Here is a 15,864-nt window from a genome sequence, read left to right as displayed (position 1 = left end):
TTTTATGATCTTAGCGAGTGCAATCCATTTTTTTTGTTGAGATGTTAGTTTGATATGTTTGGATTGCATTTTGAATAGTTGGTTTTAAGAAGGTGTGGATGATGAAGATAAGAATAGCATTTTTTTTTTTAAATATGTGGGCTATAAGGTTTAAATGATTTTTAAGGATAAGGTTAGTTATTTTTTGAAATTTAAATTTTAAATTAATTATTTAGATATTTAATAATGACTAATTTTGTTCTTTTTGCTAAAGGACGTGTGTTCTTCCCAATTTTTACTGTTTTTTTTTTTTGGATTACAAGTTTTTTTTTCTTTCTATTTTTTAAATAATGCATGTTATATTGTGATTATTTTAATTAATAAGTATATATTACAACAATACTTTCTTCTTTGTTAGTATTTGAAATATTTTTTTCCTAAATGATATGACAAATCAATTCTTTTTCGTTATTTCGTCATAAGTTATAAAAATAATTTTAAAAAAATAAATTTAGTTAGTATTATAGATCTTATTTTTATCTTCTTTTAATTAGTATTAAATCAGTTTTTTAAAATGTTGACATTTGTCATTATTTGTGTGAGTTGATGAAGTGTCTATTTTATTTAAAAGTGTGTATTTAAATAATTGTCTATTATCTAATTATTTATTATTTAAAATTTTAAAAATTTATGACGCTGACATGTGATTTTTTTCTTCTCCTATTATATATAGATAGATGTTTTCTAGTAAAACTCTTATGTTTTTCAAGTAAACGTGTTGAGTATGCTTTTAATGTATAATAAATAAAACATGTTTGTCCTTTAATTGTGTGCACAAGTGTTTTATTCAACAAATAAGTAAGGATAATGAAAAAGAGAATTAACAATAATTTATTGCTAAATCCTACAAGGGTGTAGATTGTTACTTCCAAACCTGATATTTGAAATCTCTCTATTCTAAATTGACGAGTCTCTTGGTTTCTTGTTAATTTTATAAAATATTTACATAAAATACTTAATTTAGCATAATTTTATGAGTTCACCTATACCATAAAATGGACTGCTATTATTATTTTTTAGAATAATTAGTTATTTAGTTATAAGAAGAATTCAACATTTAATTTATTATAATTATTTTTTTCAATTATAATAAGAGAATATTACAGATTTTTATCGTAAGAAAAGTCTATTATTTTGTTTATTTTATTATTATAGTTTATGTTCCTCTAGCCAAATTGTAACAACAATAGATAAACTAAGTTGTTGTTTTTTGGGGGAAAATATAAACATTATAGTTTCAACTCATATGCTGTGGTTTTTACTAAATATGATGCTTAGAAAAGAAAAATGTATTTTCAAAACTCGTGATCTGGAATATATTTTAAATTTATGTGATTAAAAGATTTTAAAAACTTATGTCTTATGATTCTAAAATGTATCTTAACATTTGTGAGATTATTAAGGATAAAATAAAAAAAATTAATTAAATTATTTCTAGAATTTTTAAAAATAACTATTTTTATTTTTATTTTAGAACGAAAGAATACAATATATAAAATATATGTTGTATATCATTGTCACCAACCGGATCCGTGGCGCAATGGTAGCGCGTCTGACTCCAGATCAGAAGGTTGCGTGTTCGATTCACGTCGGGTTCAAATTTCCCGAAATACGGTTCCAATTTTTTTTTTTCCATTTTCTCTCTTTTTAATAATATAAGTTTTGTCATCTTGTAGTGATGATAATTTTTTTAATGCGATTGTAATATTTTTCATGTTACCTTTTAGATGGATATTACATTAAAATGAGTTGAAAAAAATTAGCGAAGAGCTTTATAAGACATAACACAAGTCGGGTGAGGTAGGTAGGGTTGAGGGAGTTTATCTGGATAATATTATTATTTTTGTATATATAGTATATGTTGAATCTCATTCGTCTTTTTGTGTGTTTACTTCTTTATATTTGAACCCTTTAAATAAAAAATTTGATATTGTCACTGGACAATAATGATGACATAGTAAGATATGTTGGGCTAAAGCAGACAATATATGCTCTAGGTTAATTGAGCTATGGTGGTGAGGCAAACCGCGGGGAAGATGTTGAGTCCCTAAGGGGTTAACAGAGGCGTATCCGATGCTTATTATGAAGGGTAGTTCAGTGAGGACGAGTCATAGAGAATAACTGATAGATTTTTAGGTTAGCAAGTTCTAAAAAAAGGAGTCGTATCTTTAAGTGAATCTCATAGCCAAATATAAGAGGACCTTAATGAGGAATTTTATAATACATAAGCAATTATGATGAAGTTGCATAATGATTCGGACACTAAATTAAAAATTGAAATAAATTGTGATTGGTATATATATATATTTAATTTATTATAACCTTAGATGCATAGCCGTAATAAGCGGACATAGGGACGTTAACTTTTTTCTTTTTTACTTTTTATATGAAAAACTAACCTTTAAATTATTGAGAGAAACAACTTTCTTTTTCTTGAATTTGTTCAAATTTCTAATTATCTATGATCCTTGTATTTGAAGAATTTGGGATCTTCAAATATAATTTGGAAGATCCCATCAAAAGAACATGCGAATAAGGTAAAAGTAATTTCTTTTTTCCTTTATAGTTGCTAAACCGCGGTGAAAAAAGAAAAAAAAATCAGGTGCAACGATAGAGGTGACTCGAAAAAATTCTATTTTTCGAAAAAAAAAAGATGAAGATGAGGGTTAAAATGAGCCTAATGTGTTTCATGGTTTTGATCATGGCAACACAAGTGACTAGCTTTGTAGGCATAACATGGGGCAGGCAACAAACACAACAATTGGTTCCATCAATGGTTGTTGATTTGCTTTTACAAAATAAGATTCCACAATTGAGATTAATGACTTCAGGATATGATATCATTGAGATATTTTCAGGAACTAATATTAGCCTCAGTGTTACTATGGGAAATCAATTTGTGTGGCAAGCAAATAGAAATGATCTTGCATATGTATGGGTGAATGATAGAATCAAGGATCCAATCAACAAAGGTGTGAATATAGTGTAAGTAACCATCTTCTTTTACTTTTTCTTTTTATTTTTACTTGAATTGTTGGAAAAAAAAAAACTCTCATATCGAACCTAGATACGATTCCGAAACTTATCTAGCTTCTTATATAGATTAGCTAGCTTCTTAGATTGAGTTAGCTAATCCTAAAATTTATTAAACATTGTATCAGAGTTGGATCTGATGTGGCCCCCCAAAAATTCGTACAATTGCTAGGGTGGAAATACCCCTAGTAAATGATTGGATTCTTGGGCTCCTCGTAAGTTAGGCCCAAGGGTAAAATCTGACACGATATCAGAGTCCGGTACAGACTACGGAGGTTGTGAATATATTCCTTAGTTATGATTGTGTACGATTTGGACAATTTTTTTCACGTTTTTTTAGTAGTATTGAAGTCACTTTAGTTATTATACTTTGTGATTTCATTTCTTTCAGAGAAGTAACCGTTGGTTCAGAACCATTTTCGAATACGTTCTTAAAAGAGGCAAATAACAATCAAGTGGTGCCCGTGTTAAAACTCATACGAGAAACCCTTGATGATATGAAGTTAGGGCACATCAGAGCGACGACCGGCCATGGCATGGATGTGTTAAAGGTCTCAAAATTTCCATCAGAGGCAGACTTTCGTGATGACATAAAAAAACCTATGCTTGAATCCCTAGAAGAGTTCAATCGAACCGGAGTCCCTTTTGTTCTCTACATGTTCCCTATTCATTTTGTTAAAGAGATAATGAATTACACCATGGAATTCGCGTTCATGGATAACAAGAGTGGGTTCAAAATCGTAGATGGTAATATTACATACACAAATGCAGTGGAATTAATGATTGATTCTCTTGTGTGGGCATTAAAGAAAGCAGGATATCCTGATATGAAAATTATGATTGGTCAAATTGGATGGCCTACCGATGGATATCCACATGCAAATATTAAAAATGCAGAAAGATTTCATAAGGGGTTATTAAAATATGTATCATCAAAAAAAGGGACACCACTTAGACCAGGGCCTCTTGACATATATCTTCATAGCTTGTCAGATGAGAATGAATTTCGTACAATATTTGGTACATTTCAAAGGCATTGGGGCATTTACAGGGCAGATGGAAATCCAAAGTACAAGATTGATTTCTCATTACAGGTACGAGCTTAGTGTCAAATGGTCGATTTGGGTTGAATTAGGTGCCTATCAACCATTTTTCGATTTTGTAATTTAAAAAAAATAGTGTATCATAATGATAGTAACTATTTTTCAATTGCATGCATGTGTTGAAAAATGACTATTTATGAATTTTAACCGAATTTGAGCAATTCAAAATGGCGTAAATCAATAAATAGGTCATTGTCCAACCATGTTCAAGAGTTAGTTGACCAATATAGTCTAAATTAATAACTAGTCATATTTTTCGTAAGCTAACTTTTATCTCTAATTACAGGATCGTGACGAGTATCCTACAGAAGCTAAGGGCATTGTGAAAATGCCAAATAGATGGTGCAAGTTCAATGGGGACACATCAAACATGTATTTGGTGAACAAAAATTATGATTTAGCATGCAAAACTGCAGATTGTACACGACTGGAAAAAGGAGCTTCATGTGATGGACTCAAATTCGAATCTAGAATTTCTTATGCTTTTAATGCATTTTTCCAAAAATACAAACAATCATTAGAAAGATGTGATTTTGATGGTTTAGGTAAAATTGTAGCAACAAATCCCTCTGTGGAAAATTGTGAATTTCCCATTGAGATATTGGCATTCCAAGATCAAATTGTTCAAAATGGTATGGTTTTAAGAATTTGAAGAAAAAAAATAGAAATGGAATTGTATTTTAATTCAATTGAGTTTTAAGTAATACTATATTAATATTGTCAGTGTAAATCATTTTACACTGTCAGGTTATCTTATGTGTTATAGCAGGTAACATATCTTATTTTCGAGATTTCAGTTCTCACATTTTCAAAGAGTACTTATTTGTTGATATATCTTTTGAATGACCTGATGATGTAAAAATTATTTATACTAATAATGTATAGAACTTAAACTCCATTTGAGTATAGGTCAAATTTTTCCTCTACCACAAAGCAAAATCATTGTATTTCATTTAATGAGTGTGAAGAACATGTTATTGACCAAATAAAGTATAAATTTTCCCATTATATTAAGGTTGTTGCTCTTTTGGTTTCAGAATTGTGTTTTTTTTGTTCTAAGTCCATTATATGGCATTGCAGCCAAACTTTTTGATGGAAGTGTGTGCTTAATCTTGAGTTAATTAATTACTTGATGGCTACCTAAATTATATATAAAAAAAATAATCAGTATAAGTCATCTTCTATTTTATTTTTTTTTGGTCATAATACATTAGTTCCCCTAAATTTGTCCGGAAAACTCGATTGCACACTATTTTCTTCGTCCAAAATATTTGTCACAAATTTCTTTTTAAGAGTCAAGCGATATAAATTTTAACCAACATTTTAAAATATGTTATTCATCCTATTGATATGAGAATATGATCAAACAATAATGAAAAAAATATATTTACACGCCTTCATTTTCTTTTTGCCATATCAACATTTGCCCAGGAATTATTTTTATTTATTTCATATCAAATAAGATTACAAGAATATGTGTTTAATAAACGTCTGTAAAGTTACTATATACAACCGATCGACATTTTCAAACACGCTAAGGGAAATTTATGTATTTTGCCTTCTTATAATAATAAAATTTATATATATATAGACGCTCCAACTTCTGGTGGGACACTTACATCAAGTCCTACAATATGTTGTGATGGGTTACTGGCAAAGTTGGGTGTTAAGGATTTTATGCTGAATAGGACATGGGATGAAAGAACGCTTGGTGCTTTTAGGCTTTTTGTCGGTTTTTTTTTTTGGGATTTAGAAGCATGTTGGTTGTGATTTGTGATGATCCTTATCATGAGGTATGCCTTGGTTGTTGTTATTATTGATTGATTTGATCATGTTAGGTCTTAATCTATGTTTAGACTAGTGTTTGCCGTAGAGTTGCGTTATTTGGAGTTGTTTGGCCTTAGTTTTGTCCCGACGTTGTTTCGGACGACTTAACTTCCTGTAGATTGTTTCATCTTAAGTCAATCATATCACAGAAGACAACTATAGTAACAACCCAAGCTAAGTCTACACTATATAAGAGAACACTTCATAAGTAGCTTCAAGTCATACTTGTGCAATGTATGAATATCATCCCATACTACTATCCACACTAAGTACCACTTCTCTTTACTATTTGCCATTAGTCATTTAAGGTACTTTTCTATTTAGTACAAGGCAAGTCACAACACATGAATGGATTCTATTTCTCAATTCAAGGCTTCCAAGGAATAACCCCCTAATAGGCTAGACCATGCTTTCATCTTACTAACATAACTATATTATGCTAAACTAACTACCTTGGAAGGCACACTACCATGCAAGTCCAAGCTATTCTAGGAAGGGTACAAGTGTTCCATCCTAGCTACAATGAAATAGTCCTAGTCCAACTAAGTCATGCTACCCTTACAAGCATACTATGATGCTAATGCAAGTTACCCTTAGGAGAGTACAAGTCCTCTATCCTATGCTACCCTTTGGAGAGTATAAGTCCTCTATCTTAAGCTACCATGAAATGGTCTTGGCCAAACCAAGTCATGCTAACATGAAGGCATCCTAACAATGCTAGCTCAAGCTACCTTTAGGAGAGTATAGATCCTCAATCCTAGGCTACCATGACTATCCATAACTCAAGCTACTCTTGACATACATCTTACAATGCTAAGTCAAGCTACCCTTAGGAGAGTATGATTCCTCAATCCTAAGCTATCCTTAGGAGAGTATGATTCCTTAATCCTAAGCTATCAATCTTGGTCTTGTCTTACCAAGTCAAGTTATACATGAAGGGAACATGTGTCACAACTTCAAGCTATTCTAGACTAACTAGCTTTGATTCATTTTAGATTATTAAGCCAACCTAGAATCATTCTATGTGATAGAACCATGAATCTCCTAGTACATTTATATATGTCTAAGTGTGTAAATGAGAAACACTTATTGATCATAAAGGTTCAAATTCAACTTTATATTCATTCTATGTGATAGAACCATGAATCTCCCAGTTATGATCCTTCATATTCAATAACGTCTAGTTCAATTCATGTCTATATATTCCTAACCTTGAACAACTACTACACATGACATTGATTTTAGAAGATCAATTCTAATTCTTCAATTTCACCTTTCATGGCATAAGCCCAAACAATATCAAATTCATCAATTAGACTGGGGTTTACCATAGAAATCACATAAATTTATCATAGTATCGTAATTCAATGCTAATTCATTCATAATTAGGTATTATCCACTAGATTGGAATCATACCTAAACACTACCCACAATGTAGGAAGAAACCCTAGCTAGAGTTGGGTTTTGACTTCACAATTAGGGGAAAACCTAGGGGGTTCTATGGGTGGAAGAACCCATAGATGATTAATCTAACATACCTAATTTCAAAGCCCTAACCAAGCTTGAAACAATGGAGGAAAATCTGCCCCTCTTCGTTCTTTTCTTCTTCTCCTTCTTCTTCTTCACTTCTAGAGAGAGAATTATTTAGAGAGAATTTGGGGTCTTGGAAGAATGAACTAATTGACTTATTTTAGGGGTCTATTAGGCTTATATAAGTGGTTTAATAACTAACTAACCGACCTCCATTAACCCCTAAGTAATTACTAATTAACCCCTAATCCCCTAACTTAAAAACTAAAACTTAAAAATCAGCCCTCACCTACGAAACCCACCCCCACCCACGGACCATAGGTGGGTTTACGGATCATGTTGCACACTCATAGGTGCTGGACTGTGGCTAGAAATTGCAGGTCAACTCAGTCCTTGACCCACGAGTAAGATTTATGAAGCGGGGTGGACCTACGCCCCGTAGGTGCAATCTGTAGCTCACTAAAAAAATGCAAATTCAGGGACTATTTTGGGGTCTTCCTTAAAGATCCCTTTGGTTGGTCCTTGGGGAGTCGTGCCTTGACATTCAACCCTAAAAGCTTCATTCTAACTTTGGAAAGTCATTTTACAATCCTATCCCTCACATCAAACTCTAAAACCCTTACGAAAAGCTCAAGAGCTCTCTAGTCTAAGTTACTAATTTCCGGGGTATAACAATATCTCCCAGTTGGGATCATTCGTCCTCAAATAATAATTCTAAACACTTCTTAAAGTCACAACTCTAGACTAGAAGCCCATCATGCATGCACTACATCTAAATGCACACAACCAAGGAAGAAAACTTCAATTCCAAGCTAAACACATTCAATGCAGCACAAGGGAGTAGGAACTACTTCTACCAACCCAAAATGCACCAAATTCTATATCTACTCATTTTCAAGGAGGAACTAACATCTCCTAGCTAAAACATGCTCAACACGCACTCATGGAGCCTAAATGCAAATTATTCTCAAAAAACATTTATTCAAGGAGGAATCTTTCAACTCCAAACTAAGGCATGCGCATTAACTCATCTTATAAAGTCTATATGCAACTCTACTCAAATGCACTACAACAAGAGGCAAAACAATGCATATAAGTCATTTCTAACAAGACCTAAGCATATTAGGAAATCATGGCAACACATAATCACACAATAACCATACTAGATAGGCACATTATTTCGTCCTTGGGAGTAAGCCTACACAAACTCTTCTAAATATCATTCATACTAAGGGCAATTTCAAAGTCCAACATAGCAAGTCACAAATGACAAGAAATTCGGAAATTACTAAAGCATAAAACACATACCAGAAGGAACATGAGGAGATCAATCATTTTTAGCTTGGAGGACATAAAACTTATTTTTCTTTTGAGGCTCCACATCCCCACTACTAGAGGCAACTTGCTTACCCTATCTTCTTATAACCTTAGCCTTTGGGCAAACTTTTATCTTGTGGAGACTCTCACCACAACTAAAGCAACCTTCTGTACTGGCCAAACACCTACCCTCATGCCTCTTACCACACCTAGCACAAAGGGGCCATAGGGACTTATTACTTATCCCTTGTGGCCTCGGGGTAGACACCCTCTCATCCTTATTGTAGCGACCCATCCGAAATAATATAAGTCAATAACTCACGAGATTTTTATGCATATATTGTACTCATACTAGAACAAAAAATGACATAAAAAAAAATTACCAACTTCCAAGTACCCAAACTAGGTGGTTCATGCTTCACACATTCATTCAAAATTAGTGGTAAATTTAATATATTACAAGACTTGGGCTTACACACCCCAAAAGAACAAAACATAGAGCCATACTTATATTACAACCCATGGTGACTTGATCAAATTAGTCCTCAAAATTTCATGTAAATATATAACACATAGATCACGTACAAATCTCAAAGTTTATACAAAATATAGATGTCTATATGCAAATGTGATCTTTCTTAATGCTCTCAAAATTTCCCTCTCCAATGGCAAGCTTCATGCATCAACTCGCTCATTCCCTACGATAGAACCAACTATCGCTAAACATATAGCTTAGTGGTGTAAAACTATAAGTTCGGAGCCATCAAATTCACAAAACTACCCTTCTCAAGTCATGGGCAGCATAATCGAACATAATAAATAAATCAAGTAAACAATATATCAAAAGTATCAAGTTCGATATTTAGAGATCCAATTGTCAAGAACGCTCATAACACCATTTTCCAAGAGATTCAATAACAAGGCTCGCCCAATATGTACATCAAGTCTTCACACCAGGCACAAACAAGTATCAAGAAGGGCCGACGCCCTGTATCAAGAAGGGTCAAAGACCAATAATCAAGAGAACCAAGAACCATATTAAAAATGGCTTTCTAATTCGTACTTAAAATGGACAACTTCCATACTTAAGACGAACTAAAAATCCAGAGTCAAGATGGCAAATGATCCGAATCAAGAGGCATGCCAATAGTGACAAAGTCACAACCACAAGAAGGACAAGGTCCCAACAAGAGTGCAAGGTGATCAAACAATCCATACAAGTGGGCGAGTTACACAAGCGACTTTAACTTCTCAAAGGATACTAATACAACAATGCAAAGTGACAAGAGTAACTAAGGTACCAAGATCAAATTTTAGATATACTAGCAGTTAAAAGAGTGCAAATACAAGTTTATACACAAACCTCAATGTTTTAGCAAAGAAACAGTCCAATATAACTTCAAGAGTTCAAACCGTAGATCACAACGTATCAAGGTCCTCAACTTGTTAACGAGTATATACAACCTTAAAAAATACAATTAAATAACTTCTTTAATTCCCAGCAGCTCAATAATATTGGTGTAAAACAAAATTATCATCACAAGTAAGCTTAGCCTGTACAAACACGACTATGCTCCCAAAACAGTGATTCTGCATGTCCAGCCTGGTACCTTATGTCGCAACTTAGATTTGAAAAGGAATACGGAAAAACTAGACTTTATAACCTTCATGAAAGATGTAGCTACACCTCTTAAGGTTGCAAACAAACAATAATCACCGTAAAATATATTTTTTATAAAAAGATATATTCAAAACACTAACAGTTGTCCATACAGGATTTCAAATTTCAAAATCTGGACAGAACTTGTCCTATATTGCATCCTATATTTCGATTCTATAACAGCTAAATCAGAGTTTTACATAAAACATAAAAGTTTTAGGTCTACGAATTAGCTTTCCAAATCATATTTATTCACTGTAAACGAAGTTCTAGAGGACAAGATATGCATAAATTACCAAACACTACCCAACTCATGAACAAATTTCGTCACTTACCAAAAAGAAGTGTGTGTCTCGAATTCCAGCCAAAAGAACCAAGTTTTCTCTTGTGATTTTGAAGAACAATCTATTTAGATATGTTTCTAAGGTTCTAAGGCTTGAGGAAAACGAAATTACTAAAGGAAGGATGAAAATATATAGTCAAACAAGTGATGTTTATCCCTTGGGCAGCTGTCCTTGAAAGGTGCTGCCCAAAAATTTGTGTGCTGCCTAAAATGCACATACACACACACACACACACATATATATATATATATATATATCCTTCATCTCCTTTTAAAGTTATACATAATTCTAATTANATCATTTTTATCTTGGAGGACATAAAACTTATTTTTCTTTTGAGGCTCCACATCCCCACTACTAGAGGCAACTTTCTTACCCTATCTTCTTATAACATTAGCCTTTGGGCAATCTTTTATCTTGTGGAGACTCTCACCACAACTAAAACAACCTTCTCTACCGGCCAAACACCTACCATCATGCCTCTTACCACACCTAGCACAAAGGGGCCATAGGTACTTATTACTTATCCCTTGTGGCCTAGGGGTAGACACCCTCTCATCCTTATGCTTAGGAGCATTAGAAAACCTTTGTCCAGAAATTTTTGTCGATTCCTAGAATGACCATGTCCATCGGACCCATCATGAAAGGACTTATCATTATCCACCATAGACCTCTTTTTCTCCCTAGATTTTTCCTCTTCAGGATTTTCTTCCTCAATTTGTTGAGCATACACCATAAGACGTGAGATATCCATATCATCAAAGAGCATTATCGTACGACATTCTTTCGATACTAATTTGGACACACCTATCACATACCTATTCATCATATCCCTTGGACTTGCTACCATAGATGGAGCATACTTAGACAATAAAGTAAATTTCAAAGAATACTCTTTAACACTCATACTACCTTGCTTAAGGTTGATGAATTCTCCCACATTGGCTACCCTCAACTCTCGGGAAAAGAACCTATCTAGAAATGCCTCCTTAAACACTTCTCACTCTATAGGACCCGTTTCTACCGGCCTAGCATCCTTCCATTGTTCATACCATATTTGGGCAACATCCTTCAATTGATAAGCAGCTAGTTCCGCTTTTTCTACCGAAGTCACCGCCATGATAGCTAGCACCTTATAAAACCTCCTCTATAAACCCATTAGGATCCTCGTCTACCTTGGAGCAACTAAACTCCGAAGGGTTCATCCTAAAAAACTCTCTCACCCTAGAAGCAGCCATTCCCTTTATTGGGTTTGTCGGAGCTATCACCTCCCTATTCACTTGTGTCATTATGGCTTGGGCTAATATTAATAAGGCCGACCTAATCTCCGCACTAGACATATTCGGAGGATCAATTGGAGCTTGAAGAGGAGCTTGGTGTAGAACTTAGACAGGAACCTCTTGCTCCTCATTGCATTTCTCACCCCTCATAGCATTTGCCCTTGTATTAGCCAAACCTTGAAAAATAACGGGCACGGATTAAAAGAAGGGCCTACTAAAGCCAAACTCTATGGCACGACTTAGAGAATGAAGAAGTAAGATTTCCTAAGCATCTAATTGCCTCCTATTAATAAATGTGGCGCGCTTCACATTTATAAACAAGACTCTACTAGAAGTGGTTTGAGACAATCCTAGAACCATTCTAAACCTTGTGCTCTGATTACAAAGTTTGTTACGACCCAAGGGTACTCCCTAGTTGAAACATGGCGTACTTGACCCTGAAGGGATCTCATGCAATCCCTTAACATATCATAACATAAGATAATAGAAAAGTACAGAAAATTTAAAAACTTTATCCATACAATCGAAGTCATTTTCATAAAAGCAAACAGAAGTCTTTACTACACTTTGTCTCAAACCATCTAATACAACTTTAGAATAAAATTCTTGGGACACCGCCCATACAATAGTCTTAACATGAAAATAAAAGACATAAAGCAAATAGTGGGTGTTGTCCTCGAAGCTATGAGGACTCACCAAAATCTTCAACTCCTTGCAACTTCTAGAAACCTATCTTTAAGAGTAGAACCCAATCTCCGAACCCTGCATTTGATTAAAATGTAGGCAAAGTATGTGTTAGTACAAAATGTACTAAATATGTTAGCTAGCATAATCATAAGAGCATAAGACAAAGGTTAGTCAACATAAGACATAATCCATAATCATATGAAATACTTCATAAAACATAAACTATAATCATGAGAGATAATATCATAATAATAAGCAAAGTCTCCAACATAAGCATCATATAAGCATTATTCAACTCTTAGTCATCTATACCATATTAGAACCAATCTCAAGTAACCTCAAATCATACTTGTGCAATGCATGGCTAACATTTCATAATACCACCCAAGCTAAGTATCCCTTTTTGGTCATCTTGAACATAGTCTATATATATACATGGTCAAGTCTTTAAGCTTTTCTACCATAAGAGCAATATACTCCTAAGAAACCTCAAAGCACACTTGTGCAATGCATGAAAAACATCTCGTACTACCCATCACACTAAGCATAACCTTGAAGTCGCCATATACGTACTTACCATTCATTTGGTCTCATTCTTATCTTACTTCATATAGACAAGGGAATTATCACCTTAAGTCAATCATATCATGGAAGGCAACTATAGCAACAACCTAAGCTAAGTCTATACTATGTAAGAGAACACTTCATAAGTAGCTTCAAGTCATACGTGTGCAATGTATGAATAACATCCCATACTACTTTCCACACTAAGTACCACTTTAGCTATCATACATACTCACAGGTTGGGGACTAGTCCCTCTTTACTATTTTCCATTAGTCATTTAAGGTACTTCTCTATTTAGTACAAAGCAAGTCACAACACATGAATGGATTCTATTTCTCAATTCAAGGCTACCAAGGAATAAACCCCTAATAGGCTAGACCATGATATCAACTTACTAATATAACTATATTAAGCTAAACTAACTACCTTGGAAGGCACACTACCATGCAAGTCCAAACTATTCTAGGAAGGGTACAAATGTTCCATCCTAGCTACCATGAAGTAGTCCTAGTCCAACTAAGTCATGCTACCCTTACATGCACACTATGATGCTAATGCAAGCTACCCATATGAGAGTATGATTCTCAATCCTAAGCTACCATGAAATGGTCTTGACCAAACCAAGTCATGCTAACATGAAGGCATCCTAACAATGCTAGTTCAAGCTACCATTAGGAGAGTATAGATCTTTAATCCTAGGCTACCATGACTATCCCTAGCTCAAGATACCCTTGACATGCATCTTACAATGCTAAGTCCAGCTACCATTAAGAGAGTATGGTTCCTCAATCCTAAGCTATCTCTAGGAGAGTATGATTCCTCAATCCTAAGTTATCAATCTTGGTTTTGTCTTATCAAGTCAAGCTATACATGAAGGGAACATGTGTCACAAATTCAAGCTATTCTAGATTAACTAGCTTTGATTGATTTTAGGTTATTAAGCCAACCTAGAATCATTCTATGTGAGAGCTTAGCACATTTATGCCTAAGTGTGTAAATGAGAAAACAATACACAACAAGATCACATTATATTAGCTTTACCCCCAAATCCCTAACAATGATAACTACAAGTCTTATTATCAAGCTTTACTTCTTACTATCATCTTTATACCTAGATTTAAAGGTGTTCTAATCACATCCATCATTAGTAGGTGATTCTAGTCATAATTGATCATAAAGGTTCAAATTCAACTTTACTAGTTATGATCCTTCATATTCAATAAAATCTAGTTCAATTTATGTCTATATGTTCCTAACCTTGAACAACTACTACACATGACATTGATTTTAGATGACCAATTCTAATTCTTCAATTTCACCTTTCATGGCATAAACCCACACAATATCAAATTCATCAATTAGACTAGGGTTTAACATAGAAATCACATAAATTCATCATAATTCAATGTTAATTCATTCATAATTACGTACTATCCACTAGATTGGAATCATACCTAAACACTACCCACAATGTAGGAAGAAACCTTAGCTAGAGTGGGGTTTTGACTTCACAATTCGGGGAAACCCTAAGGGGCTCTATGGGTGGAAGAACCCATAGATGATTAGGCTAACATACCTAAATTCAAAGCCCTAACCAAGCTTGAAACAATGGAGGAAAATCTTCCCCTCTTCATTATCTTCTTCTTATTCACTTCTAGAGAGAGAATTATTTAGAGAGAATTTGGGGTCTTGGAAGAATGAACTAATTGACTTAGTTTAGGGGTCTATTAGGCTTATATAGGTGGTTTAATAACTAATTAACTGACCTCCCTTAACCCCTAACTAATTACTAATTAATCCCTAATTCCCTAACTTAAAAACTAAAACTTAAAAATTTGCCCTCACTTACGAAACCCCCACCCACGAACCGTGGGTGGGTTCACGGATCGTGCTGCACACTCGTAGGTGCTGGACTGTGGCTAGAAGTTGTAGCCCAACTCAGGCCTTGACCCACGAGTAAGAGCTACGGAGCGTGGGTAGACCTACGCCCCGTAGGTTCCATCCGTAGCTCACTAAAAAATGCAGATTTTGGGACTGTTTTTGGGTCCTCCTCAAGGACCCCTTTGATTGGTCCTTGGGGAGTCATGCCTTGACGTTCAAACTCTAAAACCTTCATTCTAAGTTTTGGAAGTCATTTTACAATCCTATCCCTCACATCAAACTCTAAAACCCTTAGAAAATGCTCTAGAATTCTCTAGTCTAACTTACTAGTTTCCGGGGTATAACACTACTGAGTACCTGTTGCTTTGGTACTCATGCGCGCTACACTCTGCATATGTCTCGTGATGTATGTCCAAGCACCAGTTACCGATGCTGAGATTCGAGCCTGATGCAGCTTCAGCTTGGAGGCGAGGGTGAACACATGGCATCCTGCACTTACCTGTCTTTATCTGTATTTTGCATTTTGAGACAAGTCTTGTATTTTGGGTTCACTTTTGGAACATACTCTTTTATTTTAGAAACTTTGTACTTGTGAATT

At 34.3% G+C, this 15,864-nt stretch overlaps 1 protein-coding gene and 1 non-coding gene across 2 annotated transcripts; both read left to right on the top strand.

The window, feature by feature from the left end:
• The first annotated feature begins 1,565 nt into the window (after positions 1 to 1,565).
• Positions 1,566 to 1,637, top strand: TRNAW-CCA (transfer RNA tryptophan (anticodon CCA)). Its single transcript has one exon. It is a non-coding gene; the product is annotated as a tRNA-Trp (tRNA).
• An 807-nt stretch (positions 1,638 to 2,444) lies between these two features.
• On the top strand, positions 2,445 to 4,879 carry LOC125854662 (glucan endo-1,3-beta-glucosidase 8-like). The gene is made up of 3 exons (XM_049534248.1): positions 2,445 to 3,024; positions 3,464 to 4,166; positions 4,462 to 4,879. Exons 1-3 carry the CDS (start codon positions 2,693 to 2,695, stop codon positions 4,825 to 4,827), a joined length of 1,401 nt encoding a protein of 466 aa, XP_049390205.1. The 5' UTR covers positions 2,445 to 2,692; the 3' UTR covers positions 4,828 to 4,879.
• The last annotated feature ends 10,985 nt before the right edge of the window (positions 4,880 to 15,864 follow it).

The sequence above is a fragment of the Solanum stenotomum genome, chromosome 2 (genome assembly GCF_019186545.1).
Source record: "Solanum stenotomum isolate F172 chromosome 2, ASM1918654v1, whole genome shotgun sequence".
NCBI classification, from domain to species: domain Eukaryota; kingdom Viridiplantae; phylum Streptophyta; class Magnoliopsida; order Solanales; family Solanaceae; genus Solanum; species Solanum stenotomum.
Note: the sequence above shows the minus strand (reverse complement) of the source record. Positions and strands in the feature narration are given on the sequence as shown.

Coding starts and splice junctions, on each gene's coding strand:
- LOC125854662 (XM_049534248.1), top strand. CDS start 2,693: ATGAAGATGAGGGTTAAAATGAGCCTAATGTGTTTCATGGTTTTGATC. Junction 3,025..3,463: donor AACAAAGGTGTGAATATAGT/GTAAGTAACCAT, acceptor CATTTCTTTCAG/AGAAGTAACCGTTGGTTCAG. Junction 4,167..4,461: donor AGATTGATTTCTCATTACAG/GTACGAGCTTAG, acceptor CTCTAATTACAG/GATCGTGACGAGTATCCTAC.